This window comes from Castor canadensis, chromosome 16, assembly GCF_047511655.1.
Source record: "Castor canadensis chromosome 16, mCasCan1.hap1v2, whole genome shotgun sequence".
NCBI classification, from domain to species: Eukaryota; Metazoa; Chordata; class Mammalia; order Rodentia; family Castoridae; genus Castor; species Castor canadensis.
The window spans coordinates 9,247,186-9,273,279 of NC_133401.1; the positions used below are offsets into that span (position 1 = coordinate 9,247,186).

At 51.3% G+C, this 26,094-nt stretch overlaps 2 protein-coding genes across 12 annotated transcripts; both read left to right on the top strand.

Moving 5' to 3' along the window:
• The first annotated feature begins 938 nt into the window (after window positions 1-938).
• Window positions 939-13,551, top strand: Kcnk6 (potassium two pore domain channel subfamily K member 6). The gene is made up of 3 exons (XM_020178616.2): window positions 939-1,349; window positions 9,710-10,105; window positions 10,208-13,551. The coding sequence occupies exons 1-3, from the start codon at window positions 1,028-1,030 to the stop codon at window positions 10,426-10,428; spliced, it is 939 nt and encodes a 312-aa protein (XP_020034205.1). The 5' UTR covers window positions 939-1,027; the 3' UTR covers window positions 10,429-13,551.
• Window positions 13,552-16,526: 2,975 nt separating this feature from the next.
• On the top strand, window positions 16,527-24,281 carry LOC141417855 (cation channel sperm-associated auxiliary subunit gamma-like). Of its 11 annotated transcripts, none has more exons than XR_012442500.1 (9): window positions 16,536-16,753; window positions 18,332-18,586; window positions 21,302-21,483; window positions 21,729-21,798; window positions 21,902-21,994; window positions 22,073-22,289; window positions 22,836-22,908; window positions 23,533-23,615; window positions 23,785-24,281. XR_012442500.1 is itself a non-coding variant. In XM_074057151.1 (9 exons), exons 3-6 carry the CDS (start codon window positions 21,336-21,338, stop codon window positions 22,110-22,112), a joined length of 351 nt encoding a protein of 116 aa, XP_073913252.1. In that variant the 5' UTR covers window positions 16,539-16,753; window positions 18,533-18,586; window positions 21,302-21,335; the 3' UTR covers window positions 22,113-22,289; window positions 22,836-22,908; window positions 23,533-23,615; window positions 23,785-24,281. The 11 variants fall into 11 exon arrangements, 10 of the variants coding, with proteins under 10 accessions (XP_073913247.1, XP_073913246.1, XP_073913248.1 ...); XM_074057151.1 differs by having other exon boundaries at window positions 16,539-16,753; window positions 18,533-18,586; XM_074057146.1 differs by having other exon boundaries at window positions 16,527-18,586; window positions 23,715-24,281.
• Window positions 24,282-26,094: the final 1,813 nt, after the last annotated feature.

The following is a 26,094-nucleotide window of genomic DNA, read 5'->3' on the forward strand; positions in this document are numbered from 1 at the left end:
GTAGCTGGGATGACAGGTGCGCACCACCACCCCAGGCCTAGACAACCCCTTGTTCAGGAAACTCTCCTGATATCCCTAAGCTGGGCCATCACTTTCCCGGATCCCAGGTCTAACCACTTATTTTGAGCTGTCACACCACCGAAGTGTCCGTCTTCCCTCTTAGACTGGGTGCAAATGAGGACAGGAGGGCCGAAGGCTGTCTTGGTCTCTGCTGTGACCCCAGTACTACCCAGCACGAAGTGGGTATGAGCAAAGACATGGTGAATAAACATCCACACTCTGTGCACAAAGGCAGAGGGGACACCTGCCGCCTTTGTAAAGCAGAAATCCTTACCTGGTGAACTTACTAACCTCACTCCAGGGCGCATCTCTTGGCGGATGGAGCAAAAACTACAGTTTTTTTTTTTTTTTTGGTACTGGGACTTGAACTCAGGGCCGATCTTCAGCCACTCCACTGCCCCCCTCCTTTTTTTTTTTTTTTTTTGGTGATGGGTTTTTCGAGATAGGGTCTCTCGAACTATTTCCCTGGGCTGGCTTCGAACCACGATCCTCCTGATCTCTGCCTCCTGAGTAGCTGCGATTACAGGCGTGAGCCACCGGCGCCCGGCTACAGTTGGCTCTTCACCGCCTCCCGCCCCAGCCACGCGTCCGGATGCAGTGCACAACTTCAGCCCGTGCGCAATGGCCCTGAAGAGTTGGGGGGAAGGAATTCACTCTAATTTAAGGAGCTAGAGGCAGAGAGAGGGAAGAAATGTGGGGCAGGGACGAAATCCCCCACCCTTCCATCTTGTCGGCGTCCTGGCTCTGAGAGTGCTGGGCTCCACCCTCTCTGTCCTGTACCAACACCTGGTGGCTGGGCGTGCCTCAGTTTCCCAGCGCAGGGCGTTCCTCCAGCCCCGCTCCTCCCCCTTTTTCCTCTTCCTCTTCGGGGCGTCCGGGGGCCGAGCCTCGAGCTGCCGGAACTACAAGCAGGCGGCGGGGGCCACGTCAGCGGGCGGCGGGGCAGCGCGGGTCCCCGGCGGGCAGCATGCGGCGGGGCGCGCTCCTGGCGGGCGCCCTGGCCGTCTACGCCGCGTACCTGGTGCTGGGCGCGCTGCTGGTGGCGCGGCTGGAGCGGCCACACGAAGCCCGGCTCCGGGCCGAGCTGGGGACACTGCGGGAGCAGCTGCTGCAACGCAGCCGGTGCCTGACAGCGCCCGCCTTGGACGCCTTCGTAGAGCGGGTGCTGGCGGCGGGACGACTGGGGCGCGCCGCGCTCGCCAACGCCTCGGGGTCCGCCAACGCCTCCGACCTCGCCTGGGACTTCGCCTCCGCCCTCTTCTTCGCCAGCACGCTGGTCACCACTGTGGGTACGTGAGTGCTGGGGAGTGACCGGGACCCCCACCTGTCCCCATCCCTTCGCCACCCAGGAGCCCCCCCCCGCAACAGGATCCGATCCCCACCCCCCCATCCAAGCCCTCTCTCCTAAGCAGGAAGCACCCCACGTTCCCTCCGACTAGTGGGGCCCCAGACTGTCCTCAGAGTCCAGCAAGGATCCGCGACCCTCCATCTGCCATCCTACCCTCCTCTCTGGCCCTGGGGCCTTAGCCACACCAGGACCCCTGTCCCTATCCCTGGGCTGCCACACTCACTCCAGTGTCTGGGCCCCACGCCGCTCATGGTGCCATCATGGTAAGTTTTCCTTCAGTAGAGAGCCCTGGGCACGGACCCGGGCCTCATCTGAGGACTCTTTGGGCCTCAGGCATCCTCCTCAAGGAGGCCCAGACTAACTCCATCACACCCCTCTCCTGGTACAGCAGGTAATTTTGACTCCAGATGGGACCCACCCCATCTTGACATTCCTCCCAACTGGGACACTGTCCCCTCTGGACCTGAGACTCCCAATTCAGCAGCCCTAATAACTGTGTCATGTGTGAATTATCCACCTTTGGAGGGGGGCCCATCACCCTCCAGGAAGGACCACCTGCTGTCCAACTAGAAGTCCTCCCCAGCCTTTTGGTCCCCAAAACATCTCCAGAGAACCCTGTCCACACCAAGGAGTACCCACGAGGACTTTTGTTCTTGTTTTTTTGAGACAGAGTCTCAGTATATAGCAGAGCCTGGTAGCCCAGGCTTGTCCTGAACTTCCGATCCTCCTGCCTCTGCCTGGGATTACAGGAGTGTGCCACCACATCTGGTTCTATGAAGGCCTCTTTAAACTCATGAATGAGACTTGAACTCCTCTCTGGACCCTGACACCCCTTAGTAAGAACCCTTGAACCACCACTGGGGACTCCAGCGCCCTCCACACAAGTCCTAGAGAGCGTATTTCACTCCCTCACATATACACATGCCAAACCAGGGGATTGCTACCTGAAATCTCTCCCTCAAGGACCCTGCAGGCCCTGTGCACCCAGAACCCTTCCCCAGTTTCACGCTCCACCCTTGACATGCAGCCAGGAGCTGGATGACCTCTCATGGTTCCCCTCCCACCTCCTCTGGGGTACCCTGGGCTCAGAAGCCCCTCTGTCTGAGGGGCAGAAGACACCTCCTTCTGGTGCCTGTCCCTCCTTCCTTTGTACCTGAGACTCCAGGATCTCTATCAAACCAGTATACTGGCCCTTGATTTAAGGTTATGAGGCTGGGTGTGTTAGCTCAAGCCTATAATCCTAGCTATTGGGAGGCAGAGATAGAGAGGATGGCAGTTGGAAGCCAGCCCTGGTAAAAATGTGAGACCCTACTAGAAATCATTCCAAAGGAAAAAGGGCTGGTGGAGTGGCTCAAGTGGTAGAGCACTTACCTAGCAAGCAGGAGGCCCTGAGTTCAAACTCCAGTATCAGACTCCCTTCTCTGAGTCCCCATTCAAGTGGGCTGAGGACCCTAACCCTGGGAAGTCCCTTCCCTGCTCCCACCACAGACCTGGAAAACCCCCCTGCAGCTGGGCTCTGCTGCTCTCCAGCCCTCCCCAGCCTCCAGCCCCCAGCCTTCCTTTGTCCTAATGTGGGCCGGGGAGGAGGCTGCTCCAGACTCCTGATTGCTCCTCTGGCTTTTGCCCCTCTTCGGTGCCCCATTGTGTGACCAACAAACCAAAGCCATAGGCAGCAGAACTAGGTGACTTCTCCCAGATTGGAATGAGGTGAGCTCCCCTGGGGCTTGCCCGCCCCACACTGCCTGGGCCGGCCTGACCTGCTTCTGGGCTTCCCTGGGTCACAGCTGCGTCTCTCTGCCTCTCAGATCCTGGCTTCTGAGAGGTCATCCCTGGCAGGTGAGGGGACCAGACACAAGACAGGCACACCTAGGCTGATATACCTACTCATGGCTAGGCCGTGGTGTCCTTCCTCAGCTGTGAACTGGGATAACAACAGTCCCTCCTTCACAGGAGTAGCCTGACAATGGACTCACCACATCCGGGCTTTAACTTGCTTAATTAGCATGACAGCTTTGTGAAGCAACTGCCATTATTGGACATGTATATTAGTGCTGAACTCTGAGGCCCAGAGAAAGTGCCCAGCTTGCCCAGGATCACACAGCTAGGAAGGTGTAGATTTGAACTAGGACCTCAGAATCTGATGCTTTTACCTAGCACCACACTGAGCAAGGGCTCACTGTCCAACTTGCATAGAAGCCCATACTGCTGTGGCACTGTTTTTTGTTTTTTTTTTTTTTTTTTGCAAAAAGAAAGAGCTGACAAGGGGGCAGAAGACAGCTCCCATCTGCCTCCCTGTCTGCTTGGCAGTGAAGGAAAAGGAGCACAGAGAGCTAGCTGGTGGTTGTAACCGGGAGCCAAGGCAGTGTAGTCTATAGCTGGTACTGGGTCCAGTGAAACTTGTAGATAATTCTGGACTGTCCTGCCACTGTTGCCTTCTAAGCCAGGCCCTCAAGGGCCTGTTCTGTTGGAGACTTTTCAGTTCTACCAAGCTGTTGAGATCATTTTAGGTCAGGTTCAAGTGTCCTAAAGCCTGCGTTCTTCATGTCCCGAAAACTGGCCTGAACAGTTTGTGGGAACAGGGAAGTTGGCTCAGTTTCAACACTTGGCATAAAAAGAGGTGTAATGTGTGTGTGTATGTGCAAAGAAGGACTTGGCTATGACAAAGATGAAGAGCGACAGCCAGCGGATGGAAGATTACTAAAAAGAGGCCTCAGGGTAGGGACTGGGGGATTCTTGCTAAACTTGGCTTAAATTTTGGTATTGTCTGTTTTTTTTTTTTTATTTTTTTGTGGTGCTGGGGTTATCCTGGCTTCTTGGAGATAGGCTCTCACTTGTTGCCAAGGCCGGCCTGGACCACAGTCCTACTTCTCACCTCCTACTGCTGCTAGGATGGTGGGCGCACACCACCATGCACAGCTATTTTCTGTTGAAATGAGAATGAACTCCACACCCCCCTCCCTCCATGCTGGCCTCCCAAGTAAGTAAGATTATAGGAAAGAATCATGTTTGGCTGGATTGGGGGATGCTGGGGCATCATTTAAATAGGTACATGATAGATAGATTAGATAGATGGATGGATACATAGACAGACAGACAGATAGATAGAGCCAGGTGCTGGTGACTCACGCCTGTAATCCTTGCTACTTAGGAGACAGAGATCAGGAGGATTGCAGTTTGAAGCCAGCCCGAGCAAACCCTATCTCGAAAAAAAACTATCACAAAACAGGGCTGGTGGAGTGGCTCAAGGTGAAGACCCTGATTTCAAATGCCAGTACCTCACACAAGGACAGGAAGGGTCGGAGGGTGCCTGCCTAGCACGGACTCCTTCCTTTTTTTTTTTTTCTCCTCTTTCTTTCTGTGGTACTGAGGTTTGAACTCAGAGTTTTGTGCTTGCTAGGCAGGCACTCTACCATGTGATTCTCCAGCCCTCTTCCTTCCTTTTTTTTTAGACATTTGATAAAGGGTCTCACTAGGTAGCCCAGGCTGGCCTCAAACTTGTCATCCTCCTGCCTCAGCCTTCCCCAGTGCTGGGATTACAGGCGTGTACCACCAGCAAGATTCTTGCTCAACACAGGCTAAGGATTTAGATATTCAGTGTGTGTGTATGAATTTAATTGGATACCAACGGTGTGGATTTCTTTTTCAGCAGCACTGGGATTTGAACTCAGGGCCTCATGCTTCATCAGCCTAAGAGTGGATTCTTAGGATTCTTGCTAAAACTGGGCCTAGTTGAGAATAGGGGGGGCTCAGAAGAGCCACACTGAAGTGGTGAAGGAGGGTGACTGTCAGTGCAGACAGCAGGTAATGCTATGGGACGTAAATGCAGCCTCACTTGCCACGTTGTTGGGGGAGGATCAGGAACACTGAACATATCTGGAGAAAACACCACTGAACGTCATTCAGAGACGCCTTCCCACAGTGGCCTACGTCTTGCAAGACCCAGCCCTGGGGTTGATCCAGGCAGCCCTAGGCAGCTGAGGCAGGGGTGGGCGATGAGGAGTCCTGCCCAGAACTGGGCATCTAGAAAAAGCAGCAAGTGTTACGCCGTTGTAACTGACTGTGTAGCTCAGTGGTAGAGCATGTGCTTAGCGCTTGCCGGGCCCTGGGTTTCTTCCCCAGCGCTGTAAAAAAAACCAAAAAACAGCAACCAAACAAACCCAAAAAGCCAGATTGTAGCAACTCTCTCTGGGTTTATGAAGTCTCTTTTTCCAAATGAGGAAAGGGGCTCAGAGAGGAGTAACTTAGGCACAAGGAGGAAATGCTAAAACACTCTGGGACTTGGCTCTTCGGTGTTGTGAGTTGGAGCTCACAGGCCCCATTCTGTTCCAAATCTCATGGGTTTTTATTTATAAGGACTTTGTGTGATTTGCAAAGCTGCCTAGCCAGGCTGATGGAGTTTTTCCATCAAACAGGGCACTGTGGCACACACCTGTAATCCTAGTACCTGGGAGCTGAGACAGGAGGATTTGGGATTTTTTTTTTTGTGGCACTGGGATTTGAACTCAGGGCCTCAGACTTGCTAGGCAGGTGTGCTAATCTCTTGAGCCACCCTGCAGGCCACAGACAGGAGAATTGAGAATTTGAGACCAGCCTGGGCTACATAGCAAGGCCCTGTCTCAAAGAACTAAAAAAACAAAATAAAACAAAACAAAAACCCCAAACCAAGACAAAAAAATTTGTTTGTTTGCTTATATTTAAGTATACATTTTATTTTGGGTTTTGCTATGTTGCCCAACTTGATCTTGAATCCATGGGCTCAAGTGACCTTCCTGTCTCAGCTTCCCGAGTAGCTGGGACTACAGACATGTACCACTACACCCAGCTAAATCTCTAGGATTGGAGTTGTGAGTGATAAGCTTCAGATTAACAGTAGCTTAAATAAGATGGAAGTTTATGTCTTGCTCAGGTTGGGTACATTCAGTCCAAGACTAAAATGATGCTAGAGGTCATAGTCTCAGCCCCTTTTCAGCAAAAACTCCTGACCTCCACCATAACTCTTCTCTTCACGATTTCTCTTTCCAACATTTCTTCATGATGCAAGATGGCTGCTCAACTCCAGCCTTCATGTCTGTGCTCCAGCTAGCAGGAGGAGGGAGGAAAGAAAAGAGACTTGTGTCTTCCAGACTTTTCAGCTCTTTCCTGGAAGTTGCTTGATTCTTTTGCATATACCTCACTGGCCAGAAATTAGTCACACATCACATAGCTGCAAGGGAGGCACAAAAGTATTTATTCTAGTTGTCCACCTAAAACCTGGGGCCATCCTTTCATTTTTTTCCCCTCTTTTTCATGCTCCTGCTTCTGCTTCCTGAGTTCTGGGATTACAGGTGTGAATTACCACATACAGCTGTCTTTTTCTTTCTTTCTTTCTTTTTTGCAATACTGGGGTTTGAACTCAGGGCCTCATGTTTGCTAGGCAGATTCTTTTACCACTTGAGCCATGAACCTTTTTTTGTGTTGGATATTTTTGAGATAGGGTCTTCTCTGCCTCCTGAGTAGCTAGGATTACAGGCCTGATCCACTGGTGCCCTGCTTCGGTGTTTAATATATCCACACTTTATGATGGACCACAGAGCTAGATCTGTCGAGTTTGGATGAGACAGTTAACTGTGAATGGAAACCAGACCCCCACCCCAGCCAGATCTCTGATTCTTAGGTTTGATTTACGTGGCATATAAAAAGAGATTTTGGGGGTGGCAGTACTGGGGATTGTACTCCGGGCCTTAGCTTGTTACCCCTTTAGCCACACCCCAGCCCTTTTTTGCTTTTGAGTTTGTTTTTTAGAGTCTTCCTACTTTTGTCTGGGCAGGCCTGGAACTGAGGTTTTCCTACTTCTGCTTCTTGATTACGGCTGGGATTACGGGCATGTACCACCACACCTAAAAAGAGATTTTTAAATTACACTTTACAGAAGTGAGTTAGCCTCAGCAACACCTGAATTTCCCCTTGTCATGTTTCTGTTTATAGAACTCAGAGCCACACTGACTTTTGTTGCCACGGCCCTGTGGGAGGGTGGGGTGAGGGGGCTTTCTGATGTTTTCTTTATTATTATTATTATTCATTTATTCACCTGTGCATACATTGTTTGGGTCATTTCTCCCCCCTGCCTCCCTCTCCCACCCCTGATGTTTTCTTGAAGCTTAAACTTTTTTTTTTTTGAGGTGCTGTGGATGGAATGCAGAACCTCACACTTGCAAGGCGGGTGCTGTATCACTGAGTTATATCCCCAACCCTCCAAGTGTGGCTTGTCACAGCCAATTCATAGTAGAGATAACCTAGGCTCTGTGCCAGGCAAAAGCCTGGACCCTTCATTCATTAATTTAACAAGTATTGATTGACTGCCCCTGTGATCTATGCCTATAGCAGTGACAAACCAGACAGAATCCCTAGAATAACCTAGAATTGACACTCAAGTGGGAATCAGCAACCAAATATGTAAACAATGAGCCCAGCATGGCAGGGCACACCTGTAATTCCAGCCACTCCGGAGGCAGAGGAAGAAGGGATCATTAGTTTGAGACCCTGTCTCAAAAACAAAAAATGCAAAAGGCAGCTGGGAATGTGGCTTGAGTGGTACAGCGCTTGCCTAGCAAGCATGAGGCCCTGGACTCAGTCACCAATACTGAAAAAAAAAAAAAAGGAGCAGTGTAGCGGGAGTGTTACAAGAGTGTTACAACATCAAATCAGGTGGTGGGGAAGGCATTACTGAAAAGGTTACATGTGAACAAAGGCCTGCAGGACAGGAGGCTGTGGATACATGGAGAGGGTGTTCTGTTCGGTAGGGGAAGGAACAGCCAGGACAAAGGCCCTGAGGTGGGATCCTGCAGCCCTGTTGGGTCACGTGGGGTTTCAGGGGTAAGGACCAAGACCTTGTCCTTTATTCTGAGTGAGACGGAGCTGGCGCCACAGTTGGGCTCTGAGCAGGGAAGGTTGTGATCTGGATCAGGTGTTCATAGTCTCCCTCTGACTGCACAGACTGGGGTCCGGGAGGAGGGGGGAGGCCCAGGAAGAGGCTGGACAGGACAGTGCCACAGGTGGGGGCTGTGGACTGGGTGGGGGAACTGTTGGAAGGTTGAGATGACAGGCTTCCCTGACAGAGGGCTGTGGCAGGAGCCAAGGCAAAGATGAAGCCAGGCCGGTGGCCTGCTGTGCAGTGTGTCAGTCATTGAGAAAAAAAACGAGTTTATTTGCAAAATGGCCAAGCTTGGAGGTGGGAGGGCGAAGTTCAAATCTGCCTCCCTGCACTGGAGGTGTGGTTCAAGCAGTAGAGTGCCTGCTTTGCAATCTCAAAGCCCTGAGTTCAAGCCCCAGTCCCACCAGAAAACAAAACAAAACAAACAGGGTGATTTGAGGCGAGGGGAAGAGCAGAGGAGACATCATGGATTAATCTTCACAACTTCTTGTAGCACGCACGTTCAGGAAATGGCAGTGTTAGCATGACTGCAAGGTCGCGTTTTTGGCCTCCTGACATTGAATATCACCCGTCTGACACTTGCTCAGGCCCAGGCAAAGCCAGTGGCTTCAACAGAAGTGGCTTTCAAGTTCCTGCAAAGTCACCCAGGCAGAGGTGTTTTAGTGATTTTTTGGTTTTTTTCCCCAGCAATGCCGTGGATGGAGCCCAGGGCCTTGCACATGCTAGGCAAGAGACCCACCACCGAGGCACACCCCAGTCCTCCAAGTCAGTCATGCTGTTGTTTTTGGTTTTGAGGACCCCACTATGTAGCCCAGGCTGGCCTGGGACTTGTGATCCTCCTGCCTCCACCCCTGCTGGGGTCACAGGTGTGTGCCACCACATCAGGCTAAAATCAGAGAATTTTTTTTTGGCTGTGCTGGTGTTTGAATTCAGGGCCTTGAACTTGCTAGGCAGGTGCTCTACCACCTGAGCCATGCCCCAGCCCTTTTTTTTTTGCCTTTATTTATTCTTCAGATAGGGTCTCACACTTTTGCCAGGTTGGCCTCTGACCATAATCTGCCTACTTACAGCCTCCCAAGTAGCTGAGATTATAGGTACATGCCACCATACTGGCTTGTGTTGATGGGGTCTTGCTTTTTTGTCTGGAACTGCCATCCTCCTGATCTTTTCCTCCTGAGTAGTTAGGATTACAGGTGTAAGTCACTGGTGCCCGACGAGTTCAGAGGATTTGTTTAGGGTTTCCCTTGGCTTCCAAAGAATAACGGCTCTTGGAGAGAGCTGTAGACACCAGCACCTGGGCCAGGAGAGGCTGTGAGAGGGGCGAAGTTGGGGAGGACACTGGGTCTCAGTGGAGGTCCCAGTGGGCAGGAGGATTCATCCTCGCCCCACAGGCTATGGCTACACCACACCACTGACCGATGCAGGCAAAGCCTTCTCCATCGCCTTCGCGCTCCTGGGTGTGCCAGCCACCATGCTGCTGCTGACCGCCTCGGCCCAACGCCTGGCACTGCTGCTGACCCACACCCCCCTGTCTTGGCTGAGCTTGCGTTGGGGCTGGGACCCCCGGCGGGCAGCCCGCTGGCACCTGGTGGCCCTGCTGGGAGTCGTTGTGGCTGTCTGCTTCTTGGTGCCAGCTGCGATCTTCGCCCACCTTGAGGACACCTGGAGTTTTCTGGATGCATTCTACTTCTGTTTCATCTCTCTGTCCACCATTGGCCTGGGTGACTATGTCCCTGGGGAGGCCCCCGGCCAGCCCTACCGGGCCCTTTACAAAGTGCTGGTCACAGGTGAGCTGGGCACCTGATGGTGGCAGACTGTGAGGAGGACGGGGCCCTGTCCTGCAGATCTGAGCCCCATGCGGATCCATTGTCCCTCTTCCTTGTCTGCAGTGTACCTCTTCCTGGGCCTGGTCATCATGGTACTGGTATTACAAACTTTCCGCCACGTGTCTGACCTCCACGGCCTCACTGAGCTCATCCTGCTGCCCGGCCCGTGCCCCTCCAGACTCGGTGAGGATGAGGATCAGGTGGACATCGTGGATCCCCAGCCCGAGCTGCACCAGCACCTCTCTTCCAGCGCCCACGCCGACTATGCCTCTATCCCCAGGTAGCCAGGCAGGGGCTGCCAGGCTTGGAGGGACCTGACCTTGGCTGCGGGACCCAGGGGGCTGATGCTGACCGAACACAAATGTGCACACCCGGGTGTGAGCAAGGCGTGGTAACACACCATCCACCCCGCGGGAGGCTGGAGGCAAGGCTCGGCCACTCTCTAAGTCCTGGGCTCCTCTGGGCACCAGGACCACCTGATTCTTCTTTTTCTCTCTTGTTCCCTCACACTCTGGCCTCTCTGGCTTCCTGCCTTTCTCCCCGTCTCTGTCTTCCTCTCTTGCTGGCCCCTTGTGACTTGTTCTTTTCCATTTTCTTTCCATTTTCATCACTTGCTACTTCTACCAGGCTCTGGGGCTGTACCTCTTTTCTGACACTAGATCAGTGGCTCTTGTGTTGGACAAGTGACCACGCCTCTCCGAGTCTTGATCTTCTGAGCTGTCAGATGCAAACAAGGCAGCCATTCCTCCAAACACCCTTCCTTTGGGCTGGCCTTGTGCCAGACTATGCCAGCGTCATAGTGGTGGTAGGGGAGGGTCTCTACCACGTGTCCCCAGGTAGTGACAATGAGCAGGACTTCACTGGGGAACTCAGAGAAAAGGAGAGGCAGGGTGGGCATGTGCCCTGTGCAGCTTGGAAGGTCATAGAGGTCTTCCTGGAGGAAGGGGTGGCTGGGCAAAGACCTGAGGAGTGGTCGGGAGAAGAATCTTCCCGTCTCACTTTTCCCAGGTGTGTCCAGGGAGCAGGGCCCCAGGCAGAGAGCCCCGGGGTGGCCTGCTGATAGCATGTTCCTCAGGACTCCAGTCCAGATACAAATGGCAGGTGCTCTTAGCACCACCCTACTGTCACAGCTGTTCCTGTTTACTGAGCACTAATTGCCTGGCGTGTCCCAGACTCTGGAGCCAGCCTGCTCGGGCTCACGTCCCCACGGGCTGTGCCTTGGACTCTACCTTTCTAACTCTGTTTCTGTGAAAAGGTGACTAACATGTCACAGAACCTGCAGTGTTGTTCTGTGACACTGTGTTTGGCCAAACCCTGGGTACTTTACACAGGGAGATAATATTTATCATCCCTTCTGCAGATGAGGAAATAAGTATGGGAGAGGCGGTACCTGATAGTCACCAAGTGAGGAAGTGATTGACTTTAGATTTACCTCCCCCAAGAGGGTCTTTCAGCACTATCCTTACTGCCAAGGGCACCTCCTCTGAGTGCTGTGGAGGTCACAGAAGGGATTGGAGCCAGGCCTTGGTGGGAGATGTGTTGAAGAGGCATGGGGAAGGCACGCCAGGCAGAAGGCACGTGCAAAGGCCCAGAGGTAGTAACGGCACGCTGCGCAGCAGCTTTTGGAAGTGGCTCACTGCGATGAGAGTAGGAGTGAAGGGTAAGGAAGGGGGTAGAGTCAGTGTCCTTGGGTGGCAAGTGTGGGACCCTGGCCACTGCTCCAAGGGCACAAAGGAGCCATGAGAAAGATCATGAGAGGACCCCTCATGATCCCAAAATGGCTGCCACAGATCTGGGAATCACAACCTGCTATAATTTCTAGCACAAGCAGTGATTTTCCACCAATGCCCTGATACCAGAGAGAATCACTTACAAAAGCGAAGAGTTGTGCAGGAGACACAAAGAGTAATAAGAAAACCAGGAAGGCGGAGAGCATAGAGAAGTGAGAATTTTAAGGAGGAACTCATTGTTGTCAAACCACACTAAAAAGTCACAGGACTGTTTTAATAACAGTGATAGAAAATACATAGGAGTCACTGTGTTCCAGGTGCAGTTCTAAGCCCTTGATATGTTGAACACTGTTAATTTTCAACATTCGCCATGTTTTACAAATGAGGAAAGGAGCCCAGAGAGGTTAGGTAACTTGCCCAAAGTCACACAGAGAGTACAAAGCTGGGATTTGAGCAGGCTTTTGGCTGTTACATCCACGATCTAGATCTTTCTCAGCCTCCCAGTTTTTTTCCTCCTTTGGTGCTGGGGGCGGAACCCAAGGCCTCACATGCCAGGCAAGCGCTCTACCACTGAGTGTCACCCCAGTCCCATTCTTGGCTTCTTACCAAGATCATTCTAGACCTAGTTGCCAAGATCAGGATCAGCCCGAGCTGGGGGAGGCAGCTGCTTTTCACCTTCCTGAGGTGCCTGTGCATCTGGCTTCCCGGATCCCTGTTTCTCTGTCCAGACTTCCCTAGAGTACCAGGTCAGGTTCAAGGTACTCAGAATGAAACAGAACAGAAAATGGTGTGCTACAAATTTCAAAGGAGTTTGGGGATGTAGTTCAGTGGTAGAGTGCATGCAAAGCGAGTTCAAGGCCCTGGGTTCTATCCCCAGCCTCCCCCATCGCAAAAAAAAAAAAAAGAAAAGAAAAAAAGAATAAAAAGGGGGCTGGGGGTGTGGCTCAGGTGGAGTGGCAAGTGAAAGGGTCTGAGTTCAAACCCCAGTAACATCAAAAAAAGAAAAAAAAGTATTAAATAGAAAAAGAGCCAAGCACTGATGGCTTATACCTGTAGTCCTAGCTATTTGGGAGGCTAAGATCAGGAGAATCGAGGTTTGAGGCCAGCCAGGGCAAATAGTTCACAAGACCCCATCTCCAATATAACCAGAGCAAAATGGACTGAAGGTGTGGCTCAAGCGATAGAGCGCCTGCTTTTGCAATTGCGAAGTGCTGGGTTCAAACCCCAGTTCCACCAAAAAAATTAAATAAATAAATAAAATCAAAGGTCCAAAGCAACATACAGTAGAAAGCAAATCTTTCTCCTGCACTCAACCTGTGTCAGTTGACTTCTCAGGTCTCTTTCCAGCAATATGCGCATGTGTGTCATTTATTGTCACTCTATGCAAATGGTGAGGGGGATATGACTCTGGAGGGAAATCCTGGGGATAAGTCTGACCTCTGTTCCTTCCGAGCTGTGTGACTTTGGGCAGGGACTTCACTGCCCTATGCCTCAGTTTGCTCGTTTGTGGAATGGGATGCAAACAGACTACCTCACGGCCTCTAGTAGTCATTGACTGAACGTCCCGGAAGGCCTTAGAACAGCGCCTGGACTCAATACAACACTGCCTAATCGTTCTCTCATTTCTGTACTTTGCTTCTTCAGATTATAGATTAAAAGAAAATATTAACATTTTAATATCATCTGTTATAGTGTCATTATGCACCATTAAAAAAATAGTACTGTGATTGAACCCAGGGCTTCAAGCTTGCTAGACAGGTGCTCTGCCATTTGAACCATATCTCCAGCCCTTTTTCTGCTAGTTACTGGAGAAAGGGTCTCGTTTTTTTCTCCAGGCTGGTCTTGAACCTGCCATCCTCCTGATCTCAGCCTTCCAGTAGCTAGGATTACAGGTATGAGCCACCAGTGTCTGACAGCCTGTCTTACACATCCTTTTTTATACTTGCAGTGCCCCCTCTAGGTCATGTACCTCACCATTTGATGAATGTGCATGTGGTTTCATCTTTGTTTTTATTTTTGAGACAGACTCTCACTCTGTAAGCCCAGGTTGGCCTCAAACTTGCAACCCTCCTGCCTTAGCCTCCCTAGTGCTGGTGCTGGGATTACAGGTATGTACCACTGTGCTCTGCAAAGATTCGGCAATTGTGTGTGTGTGTGTGTGTGTGCATGTGTGTGTGTGTGTGGGGGGGTCCTGGGGATAAACCCAGAGCCTCATGCATGCTAGGCAGGGGCTCCACCACTGAACCACACTCCCACCCCTTGTTTCACTTTTGCTGATAAAATAAACGTGCAGTGATCAACTTGCACATCAAGATCTAATAAGCCGGGCACCAGTGGCCACGCCTGTCATCCTAGCTACTCAAGAGGCAGAGATGCAGGAGAATCGCGGTTCAAAGCCAGCCCGGGTTGTTTACAAAAGCCTATCTCAAAAAATACCCAACACAAAATAGGGCTTTGTGTTTGAGCTTCTGATGTGGCTCAAGTGGTAAAGTGCCTACCTAGCAAGTGTGGGGCCCTGAGTTCAAACCCCAGCACCACCAAAACAAAAATAAAACCAAAAAAACTAACAAAGGCACTCCCTCTCCAGGGGCTGCAGTGTCCAGCAGAGGGCACCATTAGTTGAATCTAGAAGGGTTCAAGTGCATGGCTGTTGATTCTTTCCTCAGCTGAAGTTGCCCTTCCTGGCTTGTGGGGAAGGGTGGAATGGAAAGGACGGACTTTCATCAGGACACCTATTCTGTGCTGTGCTGGTCAGGGTTGGGGAACAGTGACAAAAAGGTCCAGGCTGTGCCTTCACAGAATATATGATCCACTGTTGGAAAAACACTGGCTTAATGTCACGTTTATAGTTCGTCAAAAGTGATCTAAGCTGGCCTGGTGGTGCATGGTTGTAATCCCAAGAACTCAGGAATCTGAGGCAGGAGGATCTTGAGGATAGCCTGGGCTACATAGTGAGACCTTTCTCAAAAAATAAAGCAAAACAAAACAAAAAAAACCAACCAAAACCATGATTGGTGATTGGGGGGTGGAGTTTTTCATCTCCTGAGGTTTGCTTTTTGGGGGAGGGCAGTACTGGGGTTTGAACTCAGGGCCTCATGCTTGCTAAGCAGGTGCTCTACCACTCAAACCACTCTACCAGCCCTGTTTTGTGTTGGGTATTTTCAAGATAGGGTCTTGCAGACTATTTGTCCTAGGCTGGCTTCGAACTGTGATCCTCCTGATCTGTGCTTCCTGAGTAGCTAGGACTACAGGTGTGAGCCACTGCTGCCATCTCCTGATGAGGAAGTAACTTTTAACAAATGTGGCCTTCAAGTCCCCCTAAAATAACCTAGGCAACCATTATAGTAATGACCCACACATCAGAGATTTTATCTGTAGCAAAGTTAGTGGGAGACTAGTAATATACTTCTGAGTTGTGTAACCTCTAAAACTAGTCATTTTTTGAATTCCCATCACTGCAAATAATACATAGAATAATAAATGAAATTAGCGACCTCAAGACACAGCCAAAAGCAGTCAGGTAAGGTTGCATACATGTGTAATATCAATATTTAGGAGGCTGAGGGAGGAGGATTCAAGACCAGCCTGGGCTACATATCCAGACCCTGTCTCAAAAACAAAAATAAAGGCAAAAAAATCAACTGAAAGCAAGTAACTAAATGCAAGTGGAGTTAGAGGTTTTTCTGGTTTTCACTTAGTTTCGGAAGACAGTAGCACCTCATTGCATAAAACCATTCCCATGTGCTGAGCAGAAGAGACTGGTTTATAGACAGGAAAGGCTGAAGCAGAAACGGAGAACAGACACCACACACGAGGTTTCAGAGTGACTTTCCTGGAAAAGGTTAAAGTAAAGGAACTCCAAGCTGAAACTGGCCTGTTTGGCATTTGGCTATCATCGCTCTCTCTGGATAGCTGGGAAGATCAGATAACCAACATAATTCCACTTGGTGCCATGGAACCCAGCAGGAGTGGCTCCATCTTGGTTTTGCCAGGTGGACCTAGTGTAGGAACACAGTCCAAAGCCTTGGCCTCCAGTGCATTAAACAGTCCTGAACGCTCAGGCAGAAGACAAATGACACTTGTCAGCTCACTGATGTTCACTCGTGCCAGGCATGGTGCTTCCCGCATCAGGTGTGATCTGACACACGTCCCACAGTAACTGAATGAGACGGACGCCCATGTCTACATTTTGTAGAGGACAATGCTAAGCAGCTGATTCATTCCTTTTTTTCAGTAGAAGTTTTGAGCTGGAGGACAGGCAGGAGCAGTGCCCACTGCCAGCACTGCTATTATGAACTCCCTGATGCCCTTCTGAAGCCCAAACTTCCACATCCTCAGCATCCTCTGCCCGCTAGACGCTCACTCCAGCGTCTGTACGCTCGAGCTCCGCCCCCAAGCGCTGGACTTCGTTAAGGAAGCCGTTACCATGGACACAGGCACGCCACGCAGGCGTGACTCCGGAAGACGGAAGCGGGTTGTAGAAGTAAGGGCGGCCATTTTAAGGACGGGCAAGAGGGACGGGACAGGCGCTGCCAAGCAACGGTTGACCGGTTTAAACCAAGTGACTGGTACTACGAGGCGGGGAGAAGAGGGCAGTGCCATCCTGGGGGAGGCGGGGGGTGGGTGGGGCGGGCAGGGACTAGGAAGGGGAGGGGAGGGGAAGGCAGGGGAAGGACGGCAGATTCGTGGGGCCTGGCGGAGGGAAAGGAAGAGGAGGGAAGAGAAAGAGCGGGACGAAAGGCGGGCACAGTTAAAAATAGGCGGGGCATGTGGAGGGGCGGGGCTAGAGGAGGCGGTGCATACAGCAGACAGGTGTTGAGGCATGGACCGAGCGAGTGAGGACGGTTGGAGGGAAAAGGTGGAGCGGTTGGAGAGGAAGGTGAGGATCATGAAGTCAGGATGGGACTGGAACAAGGGTAGGGCCCAGGACGAGGAGAGGTCTGGCGGCGAGGGGAACACCGAGGAAAAATCCCAAGAAGAAGAGGAATATCGAGTGGTGGAGAGGTCCCCAGGCAAACACAGATTCCGAGGAGGGGAGCGATGCTGGGGCGGGGAGAGATGCGGGAGATTCCGCCGCGAGGAGAGATTCCGAGAAGCGCAGAGATGCTCGGGCGAAGAGAGATACGGAGACGGGGAGAGATCTCCCGGCGAAGAGAGAGCTCGAGGAGGGGAGAGATGCTGGGGCGGGGAGAGATGCCGATGCCATGAGAGATTCCGAGGAGGGCAGAGATGCTGGGGCGAAGAGAGATACGGAGGCGGGGAGAGATCCCGAGGAGGGGAGACATGTTGGGGCAGGCCGAGATGCCGATGCCAGGAGAGATTCCGAGTAGGGCAGAGATGCTGGGGTGAAGACGGATATAGAATAGAGGAGAGATCCTGGGACGGAGAGGGAGGCCGAGGCGGAGAGAGACTGTGGGGCGAAGAGAGATCCTATGATGGAGAGCGATCCCGCGACGGGGAGAGATCCTGCGACGGAGATAGATCCCAGGGCGAGGAGACATCCTACCTGGAAGAGAGGGTCTCTAAGGAGAAGGAAGGAACGAGGAGAGAGGCAAAGGCCCGGTCGAGGGGAAGGCAGGTGGCGAGGCATCCCGAGGGGACGAAGGGGCGTCTAAGGAGAAGGGACCACCGCCCACCACGGATGTGGGGAAAGGCCCCGACAGGAAGGAGGAGCGGGGGAGGGGCAAGGAGAGAAAGTACAGCGAGGTGCAGACCCCAAGCCGGAGACACAGGCGGGACCCGGGGAACGGGCGGGGCGTGGAGAAGTTCCCGGAGGAGGCCCAGGGGAGGGGCGAGGCCAAGGTTAGGACTGGGTCCACTGGCTGGGCCAGGGAAAAGGGGAATTGGGAAGAGCAGTGGGAAGACGGGAGAAAAAATGAGGGTAGAGCCAGGCACAAGAACAAGAGCAAGGGTTTGGCCGCATGCACCATCAGGATAGTGGAAAACGAGAGAAACTCAACCAAAGCGGCAAGTCCAGACCGGGTGAAGACCAGGGGCGGGGTAACTAAGGGAGGCGGGGCCACGAGCAAGGGCGGGGCAAGGTTAAGAGACACTAAGAGGCTGGGGGATAAGAGGGGCAGGAGCAGGGGCCTGACCAGGAGTAAGAGTAGGGGCGGGGCCAGGAGCAAAAGCGGGGGCGGGGCCGGGAGCAAGAGCAGGAGAAGGGGGGCAGGGAGCAAGAGAAGAGACAGAGCCAGGATCGGGGGCGGGACCTAAAGTCCCAGCAGAGGCGGGGCCAAGGGCGGGGCGAGGCGCAGGAGCAGGGCAGGATGGCAGAGTTCCTGTTCAGAGCGCCGTCTCGCCTGTGGCAGTTGATCCGGGCCTTGTCCAGGTTCTAGTTACACTGTGAACAGGCCCGCTGGGTCCTCTGCCAGCCTTGCGTGACCTGGCGTCTGAGTCCTGTGGGCGCTGTGAGCATTGCTGACGGAGGCTGTAGGCAGTCTACGATTTCCACCAGTGCACCTGGCAGGTGGTCCGAGACAAGTCCAAAGCCTTAGGCAAGAACCGCGCCAGTGACCGCTTCCCTGCTCAGCAGCCGTGGAGACAGTGGACAGCGTGCTCAGCGTGCTGGTGGACTCACCCTCGACCCGCGAGAGGGCAGGGGTCCTGAGCCGCCAGTCCCACCGGCCCTGGACATTTCACCCACCTCCCCTTACAGAATTACCTGGGCTTCTCTTACTATCTGAAGGTCAACTACTCCCGTGCAGGACAGGTGAGTGGGTGGGTGCAGCAGGCAGTGGACTGCTTCAGCCAGCCTCAGTTTCTCCAACTCTAACATTTTGGTAGTGGTAGTGCCATCCAACCCTGATGGCCTTAAGGATTCAAAAAGATTATCTATGTACACACAGATCTCACGTAAAAAGAGATCAAGTAACCTTTTGCCATATTTTTTATTGAGATATAATACACAATCATACATTCACACTTCAATTTATTTGCAGTGCTGGGGATGGAACCTGAGCCACGTCCCCCACGAAAAATTCACCATTGAAAGTGTGCAATTCCACACTTGTGAGACATTTACAAAGCTGTACATCTTTTTTGTTTTTGGTGGCACTGGGGTTTGAACTCAGGGCCTCACACTTGCTAGGCAGACACTCTTACTGCTTGAGCCATTCTGCATGCTCCCTCCTCCTCCTCCTCCTCCTCCTCCTCCTTCTTCTTCCTTTTTATAGCCATAGCTAGTATTATGTGAAGTTTTTTTTTTTAAATTATATTATTGTTGAGATAGGGTTTCACTTTTTGCCCAGGCTAGCCTCAAATCATGATCCTCCTTATCTTTGCCTCCTGAGAACCTGAGTAGCTAAGATTACAGGCATGAGCCACTGGCACCTGGCTGGGTCAGCTCTTAGTAGGACTTCTACCCAGTGTTCTCCTAGGAATCCTAAAATTCATTCACCATTTCCTTCCTTCTCATCCATCTTCCTCATTCATCTGCTTGCCTGCTCTCTCCTTTCCTCCCCTCCCGATTTCACAAAGAGCTGTGTGGGTTGCACACCAGCTGTGTGCTCCTCCAGATAGTTTTCTGCAGAGGGAAGGAAAGTCTGAGGGCTTCTCCTTCCACGTGGCACAAAGGAGCCCATCCTGGCGCTCTGTTCACACACTGCTCTTCATTTGCCCACCCACACGTTCTCTTTCTTCCTTTGGGTTCTTGGGTCTTCGCTTGCTTACATATTCGTGTGCAATGTCCCCTTGCACACGAGCAGGTACTGAGACTCAGAGAGGTGCAGACACCTGCTCAGAGTAACACAGCTAGCTCAGAAGAGGTAGAGGAGGGGGCTGACCCACAGTCACCACTCACCAGCACACACACCCTGGGAGTCCTCTTCCTGGCTTGGAGTGACCCAGGCCCCTTGGGTTACATGAGATGTTAGATGGGCTAAAGTAGTAACAAGGAGCAAGTATGGCTGGGTCAGGGTGAACAAAGAGGAGCGTGGAAAGAGGTGAGCCAGAGCAGTGATGGGGCTGGTCCCGTGGGTCCCATGGGCCCTGTGGGCCATGGGGAGTGAAATGACTCCACTAAAGAAGGTCTAGAATGTTCCCAGGGTCCATCTGGCTTCATGTGGGAGACAAACTGGGGGTGATGGACGCTAAGACATTTGTTGCGCAGACAAGGCAGGACAAGACGAGGGTGGGGCAAGGGAGGTGAGGCTTGGGGAGAGATGGGTGGATTTTAGATCCTTGTTCTTTCTCGTGGTACTGGGGATGGAATCCAGGGTCTGAGGCGTGCTCAGTAGGTGCTTGACCCTTGAGCTCCACCCTCAGCCCTCTGGATCTATTTTGAAAGCTGGCAACCCAAAGCTGTCCTGACAGACAGGACGTGGGTGTGAAGGAGACAGAGGTTTCAAGGATGCAGCCAAGACCTTTAACCTGAACAGCTGGGTGGGATGGAGGTGCCATTCACCAACATGACTTCTGGACAGAATGAACCCCAGATGCCTAGTAGGCCTTCCACCTAGTGAGTGCTGGCTGATTGATGTGGTCTTTGCCCAGGCCTGTCATGGGTGGTGCTTCTTCTTTGGCCACCAAGCCCAAGCTAAGTCTCTGGATACCCAAATTCTTCTGACAGTTGGGTAAACCTTGTGCTTCAGCTACAAACGGGCCCAGGGACTCTTGATTCTGAAGATAATGTCCTGTCAGTTCCCCGCACCCTGGCACCCATCCTGGGCCCCACTTCACTCACATATCACGTGTATTTTGTGAGAATTCAAGGCCAAGCTCAAACCTATAAAGTGTAACTGGTAGTTGGGGCTTTATAGGTGTAGGGGTGATTGTCTTTTCATGTCATGTGCTTGAGGCATCTGAACCAACCTGTCTGTTCCAGTCAGAGCTCTAGCACTTACCAACCATGTGGCTTCATATAATTAATAAGTGGATTGACCGTTCTGTGCCTCACTTTTGCTTTCTCTGAAATGGGGATATTATAGCCTGTGCCATGCAGGGCTCTGCCAGCTCACAGAGGATTCAGTGACTGAATCTGTAAAGGCCCTAGAATATCACCCAGTGCCTTGGAAAGAGGTATTGCTACGTGATACATGAATGTGGCAGATACTGAAAATACTGTTTTAATAGCATGTTAAAACAATTACACCTATGGTCGCAGCGACTAGGAAAGTCGAGGGAGAAGAGACAGCCAACAGCCTGGCTACCCAGCAAATTGAAGGCAACCTTGAGCTGCAGATCAAGGCCCTGTCTTAAAAAAACAAGGGCCAGTGATTTGGCTCAGTGGGAGTGTCCTTGCCCAGCACGCTCAAGGCCCCGGGTTCCATACCCAGCATCTCTTCATGATAAGGACATATGGCCTCCCGGGGATGTGGAGTCGGGCATGTAGTGGTATGTGTGCGTGTGTGCACGTGTGAGTGTGTGTGTGAGTGTGTATGTGTGTGTGTGTAGGAGAGTCATTGTTCTCCCTGTCCCCTCAACCTAGGCTCGCACAAGACTTTTCTGCTCAGGGCAGCCTGATGGTGCCAGTGCTTATCGGCTGCCCCCTAGGCAAGCGCCTGGCCTTCGACATCACCTACACTCTCGAGTACAACAGCCAACAGAACAAACACTACTTCAACTGTGTGAACAAAGACCCCGAGATGCCCTGCTTTCTCTTCCGTGACAGTGTGTATACATCCCTTCCTCTCCATGGCCTCTGCCTCTTCCCCCACCACTTCACCCTCTCCTGCTCCCCTCCCCAGGGCCACCATCCCCTGCTCTAACCCTTGGTCCTTCACATCTCCCCTCCCATCCCTCTCCCCTCCCATCCCTCTCCCCTCCCATCCCTCTCCCCTCCCATCCCTCTCCCCCTCCATTCACTTGGACCAAGCTGATCTCTCTTCTGTTCTCAACCTCCTCTGACTCCACAGTCTTCTACCCTTTCTTCTTGATTCAAGATTTGGTGACAGGAGAGTCTGGCAGTTTTACAGGAAGGTACAGGTAAGGCCAGCAGCAGCTAGGGGGACAAGCAAAAATGGGAGTAGGCATCCAAAGGCAGGACTTTGGATTCCAGGTAGGTCCATACACACCTGTGCTTCTGCAGCTATGTGTGGAAGGTGGTGGGCGTCGGGCCCCCACTGCACAGCATCAAGGACTACACTGAGGAGATATACCGCCAAAACAGCCCGCTGGACAAGTAAGTCCTATAGATCCCCCACTCTCCACCAAGCAGGCTTCACCCTTGCTACAAACCCCACCCACCTCTGCTTCCCAGGCCCCGCCCATGGAGAGACCCCAAGGATGCCCACACCTGAGCCCTGCCCCACAACCATGTGCAACCAGTTGTGGGGCAGCACTGGCACCTCAGCACTGGCAGCCCAGGTGTTCTCTGCTCTGGCTGAGACAACATGGTCCTGCCTCATCTGGAACACTAAGACCCAGGACCGTGCGGACATGGCATTCCACATGTCCTATCAGAGCATACTCATTGAGTGAGTGTGAAACTGTCTCCCACCCCATCTTCTCACCTTGTCTTTTTTTGAGACAAGGTTTCACTATGTAGTCCAGGCTTACCTCACACAATCCTCCTGACTGCTGGGATTACAGGCATGTATCACCATGCCCTGCTTTGGGCAAGGCCTCTGTACATCCATCTGCCCATCAGACTTCCCATCCTTCCTGCCTCTGAGTGGCTTCTAGATCTTCCATCCAAGCTGAATATCTGTGTGTTTTCCATGGGCATGGCTGAGTTTGCACAATAGGACCCTCCGTCTAGCACACTGAGCCCTCCTAGTCCTGCAGGCAGTTCAGTTGCCCTTTCATCCAGGATGGCTTTTCCAAACATTTCAGCATGTCACAGTTGCTTCTTGGCTCCCACATGCCTCTGCCATCCTGTGCCCTCTGTCTGAACTTCCACATTCCTTCCATTCCTGACTCTTCCTGAGTCTCCCCATCGCTTTCCATCACCGTCTGCCTGTACCTCCCCCATCCTGGCCCTGGCCACACTGATGTTTCCTTGTCTCCTGTGTTCCTTGCAGGACCAGATCCTGAAAAGACTCAACATAGCATTTTTTGAATGGAAGAATGAGTATTTGAATACATTAAGTCAAGGTAGGCATTACTGAATGAATATAAGAATGTAAGAAATATTAGGTTATAGGAGATCAGTAAGTACTTTTGATGCAGTGAATGGAAGAAAGTGATGACATGAGTGAGCAAAGGCAGAGGATAAGTGAATGAAGTAGCCAGCTGCACTTAGTCAGAGGTCAGTGAATACTGAATACTGAATGAAGGAGGGCGTAAGTGTAAAAGGGTGTGGTCTTGTACCTACAAGTGTTCCAGGTATACTTTTGGGATGAAAGAATGAAGGGAGGAGTTGAGTGGGAGTTATGCAATCCATCCGGGTAATTGCAGTGTTGGCAGATTGACAGAGGCAGGCATGAAGTAAGGAAGAAATGAGTGAGTAAACAGCCTGTGTCATGGCAGATGCTCAGCTACATTACTGGATGAATGAAGCAGTGGAAGAGAGGAGAGAGAGATTACAGGCTGGTCATTTGGCTTGGTGGTAGAGCACTTGCCTCGTATGCACAGGGCTCTGGGTTGGATCTCCAGCAGAATGGAGGATGGGAGTAGAGACTGCACCTAGCTGGTGCTCTCCCCGTGAGTGGGGCAGAGGAAGGAATCGGAGTTGGTGCACAGTATTCATGACTCAAGTGTCTGATCTTGGTCTCCCAGGTTGGCTGTGTCTGGACAACTCCCTTTGCCATGACATCATCCCCGAAAACATCTTTGCCCCTGAGTTCTTCTTCAAGGTGTTGGTAAGCAAAAGGTGGGGCATGTGGCTCAAACGTGGGCTGAGGGTGTCTCTTGGGGTGCCCAACTACTCCCCCGATCGTGGACTCCATCCTCCACTAAAGGTATGCACACGAGCACCAACTGTCAATACTAATTCACCTTCTTGCTGCACATCCACGTGGTCCCACACAGTGAAAAGCCAGCCCTCTTCATCTTCATGGGGAGTGGAAGTCCAGGACCTACCCTCCTGGGTGTGCAGGGTGTCCCCAGGCTGTGCTCCAAGGCTGCTCTCCGGTGTCTGCAGTTTTTTCCTGTGGGCCGATGATGCTGTACGTCTTCCCTGCCTCCTCGGCCCTCTGTGGCGAATGCCTGGACTACCTTACACTGGACATCACTGCCTCTGCACGCATGCCACCTCTCCTGGAGTCTTCAACATGGCATCTCAGACAAGATCCAGGGAGAGCTCCAGGGACTCTCCAAAGTCATCTCCAAGGTGATCCAAGACAGGATGAACCTGAGCCATCCTTGGGGAAGGTGTCACTAACCTGAGCCTCTTGCCTGACTCTTGCCTCCTGCCTTCATGCCTTTCCTAGTAGGGCCTTCTGCCACCCAGACAGCCCTTCTGTCTTGCTTGACATATAACTTCCTGTTCAGACCTAAATAAAGCCTCATTTCAGGACCACCCATGACCCTCAGGTCTCATGTTCAGTTTGTTTGTACTATCACAGATACACAGGTCATTAAAATCTGAGTCTTAGGCTGAATGGGGCTCAAATGGTAGAGCACTTGCTTTGCAAGCAGGAAGCCCTGAGTTTAAATGTGAGTACTGCCAAAAACATTCTAAAAACATGAAAATCTTTCTTTGACAACTGGCAAGTAGTTCTTTCTACTTGCCAGAAACTGGTGGTCAGGATCCCAGAAAATCCAGTGTAGAACTAGGCATTGTAGGTGGACAGTACCAAGAGACCAAAGAAAGAAGCAGACATCCAGGATTTCACAGAATACAACTTTTTTGGGACTTAGTGACAGAAGTTTGTTCAAATTGGGAGCCTGTGACTCACACTTGTAATCCTAGCTACTTAGGAGGCCTAGATCAGGAGGATCACAGTTCAAGGCCAGCCTGGGAAAAAAGTTCAAAAGACCTCATCTCCAAAATAACCAGAGCAAAATGGACTGGAACTGTGTCCCAAGTGGTAGAGTGTGCCTGCTTTGGAAGTGTGAAGCCCTGACCCTAAGTTCAAGCCCCCCACCCCCCCAAAAAAAAGAAAGATAAAAAAGAAGGGGGTTCAAGGTGAGCAGCAAGATCAGTGAATTCTGCCACTTGGATGAAAGGGAGGGGATTTATATAGTGTTTAAAATGAAAGAAGATTTCATGCAAGCCAAAATGTACCTCCTAATTTATCTCAGCATCAAAATGTCAGGCACAAGCCAGTTGTGGTGGCATACACTTGTTATCCAAACACAGAGAAGGTTGAGGCAGGAGGATTGAGAGTTCAAAGCCAATCTAAGCTACATATTTAGATACTGTCAAAGAACAACAAAACAAAACTAAAAGCAGGTAACTAAAACCAAGTGAAACTAAAGGGTTTATCTCTGGTTTTCTCTCAGTTTCAGAATCAAGCAGCACCTCTTTCTTTATGGAATTGTATTTTACAATACAGTTGCTCCTGTGAGCTGAGCAGAAGTTAGATAGACAGTGAAGGCTGAGGAGCTCAGAATCAGAGAACTAAGAGCACACAGATCACTTCAAAGTCACTGTCATTGAAAAGGCTATAGCAGAGGAATCCCAGCAAATAAGGAAATTAGTTTTGGCTTGTTTTCTTGGAATGTCAGCCTGAGTGACTCTGAGGTAGGCTACAATCGGGACCTTTGATAAGGGATTCAAAGTGAGCAGAATCAACAGCATAGGAACCAAAGCAATTCAGGATAAGGAGCTAGCATTGCAAAATTAAACATTGTACAAAGTGATCTTTTGATAAAGCACACGCAGGTATTTATCCTTCCAGCTCTACCCTTGCAATTAGTTACCATGTATAACAGAGAAAAAATTGCCCCTCTGATTCCTCTGATCGTGGCCAGAAACTAATCAAGAATGCCCATAAAAGTTTCAACAAACATGTGCCCATGCCATAAGAGATTTTTATTGGTAAAATCACCCAGATCCAATGCCTGCATACTTTGGTGATAATTTCAAAAACTTTGCAACAGCCAAATGATTGAAAGTTACCAGGCATGTAACACAAACTACACAAAGAAAACATGTATCTGAAGGAAAGTTTAACCTACCAGGCATGTAACACAAACTACACAAAGAAAACATGTATCTGAAGGAAAGTTTAACCTAAAACTCCCTAAACTATTGTAGCTATTATAAGTAACCCATGGAAGAACCTTTGTATCTGTATGCTTTTTCATTATTGCCTACTAAAATCTTTTCTGGCCTTGTATCTTGTGACTCATCTTGAAATTCTTCTTACTGATACATTCAAGAACCATGGAAAC